Source organism: Temnothorax curvispinosus, unplaced genomic scaffold (genome assembly GCF_003070985.1).
Source record: "Temnothorax curvispinosus isolate PA1 unplaced genomic scaffold, ASM307098v1 QBEX01015057.1, whole genome shotgun sequence".
Taxonomy (NCBI): Eukaryota; Metazoa; Arthropoda; class Insecta; order Hymenoptera; family Formicidae; genus Temnothorax; species Temnothorax curvispinosus.
In genome coordinates, this window is record NW_020224837.1 from 5,604 (window position 1) to 9,208 (window position 3,605).

A 3,605-nucleotide genomic window follows, 5' to 3' on the forward strand; every position below is an offset into this window, starting at 1 on the left:
CGAACGCTTGATAATTTTACGCGCTAACGAGAACACTATGAGAAGCGAGATCAAGTGTGCCTATAGAGTTGACTTCACCAAATCGAACAACGTTGGTTCTTTGTTAGGTTTCTCGACACGTCGCGTACTCGAGCCGAATAAATGGCACGCGTCCGACAAACCGGTGAATATTATGCGCGTGAATATCATTCGCGTGGAATGCAACGTCACCGCGGGAGCCTACAACAACGGCAGGCCGGCACACACAATACACGAATTCGCGCCGAACGTTCCACCGGGGTATAAGCTGTCGGAGACTCCGACGCAGATCATTTACCTTCCGGTCATCGCGCGGAGTGTCACCGATATAACGTTACGCGTCGTGGATCAGATCAGACGATTGATCGACTTCCGCGGAGAGGAGATAACGGTTCGACTACACGTGCGTCGCAGAAAATAAAAATACAAAATCGGGGGCGGATATGTGCGTGCGCGAAAGATGCTCGTTTTGAACGACTCGTTCGCAAGAGCCGCATCCGTCATTGCACCGCGAACGTTATCGTTCGGCGCTCCGACGAAAGGAACGCGCAGACCGATTGTAAGAAAGAAGAAGAAGAAGAAAAACGGACTGAGCGCTGCGAACGTCGCTTTTCTACGATCTCTGGGATTCGTCGTGAGAAACGATCATGATCGACATCCTGAGTATCGGAGGTGAACCGATCTTCGACGATCGCATCGTCAAAATCGAGACACACACTTACAATCCATATGCCAATACCACGTTCGGGCACAGCGACGAAATACGAATTCCGATACAACAGCAGGATCTGTACACTCTACCCTGCGAAAGTTTTCTGTACATCGAGGGAGTACTCTCCGACGGCGTTCCGGAAAAGGATTCAGATACGACGATGGACAACAATTGCGTGGCGTTCATGTTCGACGAGATTCGATACGAACTCAACGGCGTGGAGATCGACAGGAACAGAAACGTCGGAATAACCAGTTCGATCAAGAATTTCGTGTCGCTGACCACCGAGAGAAGCAGGAAGCTGCAAAACGCTGGATGGATTGTGATCAACGAATACGTGGGACCTCGTTCGAGAACTAGAATCGGCGATTTCAATTTCTGCGTACCCCTTAACGTTCTGCTAGGTTTTTGCGAGGATTACAAACACGTGGTGATAAACGCGCGACACGAACTCATTCTGATACGTTCCCGAACCGACGCTAATTGCATCATCACGAAACCGGAACGTCACAAGAATCCTACGATTACTCTGTTGAAAGTGCAATGGCGAATGCCGCACGTGGTGCTGAACGACGTCAATAAATTGTCCCTTTTACGAACGTTGGAGAGCGGACGATACCTAAGTATGAGCTTCCGCTCATGGGATCTGTACGAGTACCCTTTGCTCCAAACCACGAACAGGCATTCGTGGGCTGTGAAAGCAGCGACCCAGCTTGAGAAACCGCGATACGTCATTTTCGCGCTACAAACCGGAAGGTCCAACAACTTATTGAAACACGCCTCCGAGTTTGACGACGGTAATCTCACCAATGTGAAACTGTACCTTAATTCAGATTTTTATCCCTACGACGATATGAACTTAGATTTTGAGAAGCGTAGAACGGCCATACTGTACGAGATGTACGCGAAATTTCGAAAGTCGTATTACGGATGCGAGCAAGAGAACGCGCTCCTAACGATGGAAGAATTCGACAAATGGGGCCCGTTCGTGGTCATCGACTGTTCTCGTCAGAACGAATCCGTCAAAAGCGCCACCGTAGACGTTCGCATAGAGTTCGATTGCAAACGTAATATAGATTCCAATACGACGGCCTACTGTCTCATCATCCACGATCGCGTGATTGAGTACAATCCGCTGACTAACATAGTCCGCAAGATCGTGTAAAGGAAAACAGAAGAAGAAGAAGAAGAACGTATCTATTCGTCTGACGAAATCGCGATAAGCTGCAGGTTCATACAGAGTGGGGGTAGCGACTGACCGTAGTGACCGTACAGAGAGAGAGACGATGTCCGCCGACCGCGACGTACCGATATTCGTGGATCTGCAGGGATTCGTTATCCGCGAAAAGTTCACAGTTAAAGAAGTGGCCGTGCTCAGAGACGAAAAGGAACTGATTCACTACGTGTTTCGCGCGTCATTGGCGTGGAATCTTCTAACAAGAGCGGAAAAATCACGGGCGTGCTGGTTGACGGCAAATCATCATGGTTTCAAATGGAACGATGGAGACGTGAATTACGTTCGGGCGAGAACGATCATCCGAAGCGCCGTGTGCGATAGGCTGAACTGCGAGACGCTCAAACTCGTTTACGTGAAAGGCGCTGAAAAAAAAGGAGGTGGTTGGAGGAGATTCTCGGCGACGCCGTTGGTGAGTTCAACGTTAAGATCGAGTCGATGGACGTCGAATACGAGGACATCGGTCGACTGGAGACCCTCAGTGCAACCCGATCTTTCCTCTGCGGACGCCACGCGAGGAACTGCGCCATGGAGAACGTGTGCAAGTTACACAATTGGTGGGTGGAACGTCGCGCGCGTCTCGACATTCTGTAACGCTTTTTTGTTGTATTATATAAATGAGATAGCCGTGTTGTAGTTAGGATAATGTATTTTTTTTCTACATATTACATTTTTTTTGTGTAGAGTAGTGGGTGGTTCCACTAGGGGGGGGGGGGCCTGACGGCTTGCGGTATGATGTACCTCTGTAATGAAAAAAAAAAAATGTTGAATAAACGTGTATCTTAAAAGAATATAATAAGTTTTTTTTTTTCAAAAAAACATTATTAAGACGTACATATTCGCGATATATTTAAACGCCGCTTTCATGTATGACGTTCCTCGTCTCCTTCGTAAGCCCGGGAATCTTCCTCAAATCGTCCGCCGCTTGATCCAATAACTGACGCACTAATAGTCGCTTGCGATCCGTACGCGACAAAGTGGTCAGGATCTGAGATCGTAATTTCGCGTATTTCCACCAATCACGTCTCTCCTTGTTCGCGATATCCTTGATGTCGTAGACGTCCAGACGGATCAACTGTGATCCGATCTCCCCGGGGGACCTCACGGTAAGCATCCGTCGATCTTTCATCTTCGATATATGCTGCGAAATACGATCGAGATCGCGACCAGACTCCGTCAGGTCAAACAACGCGTCGAGCCCGCCGCCGCCGCTGCATCCTGCCTCCTCCTCCTCGTCTTGCTTCTCTGGGCTGTACGAATGATCCGTCGAAACCGTGGCGGGGATGTCCCCTCCCGCACCAACGGTTAAACTTTTGACGTATTTGTGATAATTAATCCATTCGTAAAAGGTATCTTGTGTCATTAGATCACTCACTAATGATAAATACAACTTCGACGGAAGTCGATCACGAATGAAATTATACATTTCATTCACGGAACAGGTAGGACTCTTAGGACTTTCCTTTAGCCACAATTTATGGAGCTCTGTCAGCACGCTCTTTATGTTGCTGCCTTCGCGCATACGACGTACGTCGCAATCGGTTCGCTTCTGATTCATAGTCGTCAGGTACTTCGAGACGCTTGCGAGCAACAGTCTCAAATTCTGCGACGCCGAACATTCAGGATTCCAAATTTCGCGCA

At 48.6% G+C, this 3,605-nt stretch overlaps 1 protein-coding gene across 1 annotated transcript; it reads left to right on the forward strand.

Annotated features, from left to right (window-relative positions):
- The first annotated feature begins 665 nt into the window (after positions 1–665).
- Positions 666–1,895, forward strand: LOC112465307. The gene has a single exon (XM_025032815.1). It carries the CDS (start codon positions 666–668, stop codon positions 1,893–1,895), a length of 1,230 nt encoding a protein of 409 aa, XP_024888583.1.
- The last annotated feature ends 1,710 nt before the right edge of the window (positions 1,896–3,605 follow it).

Coding starts and splice junctions, on each gene's coding strand:
- LOC112465307 (XM_025032815.1), top strand. CDS start 666: ATGATCGACATCCTGAGTATCGGAGGTGAACCGATCTTCGACGATCGC.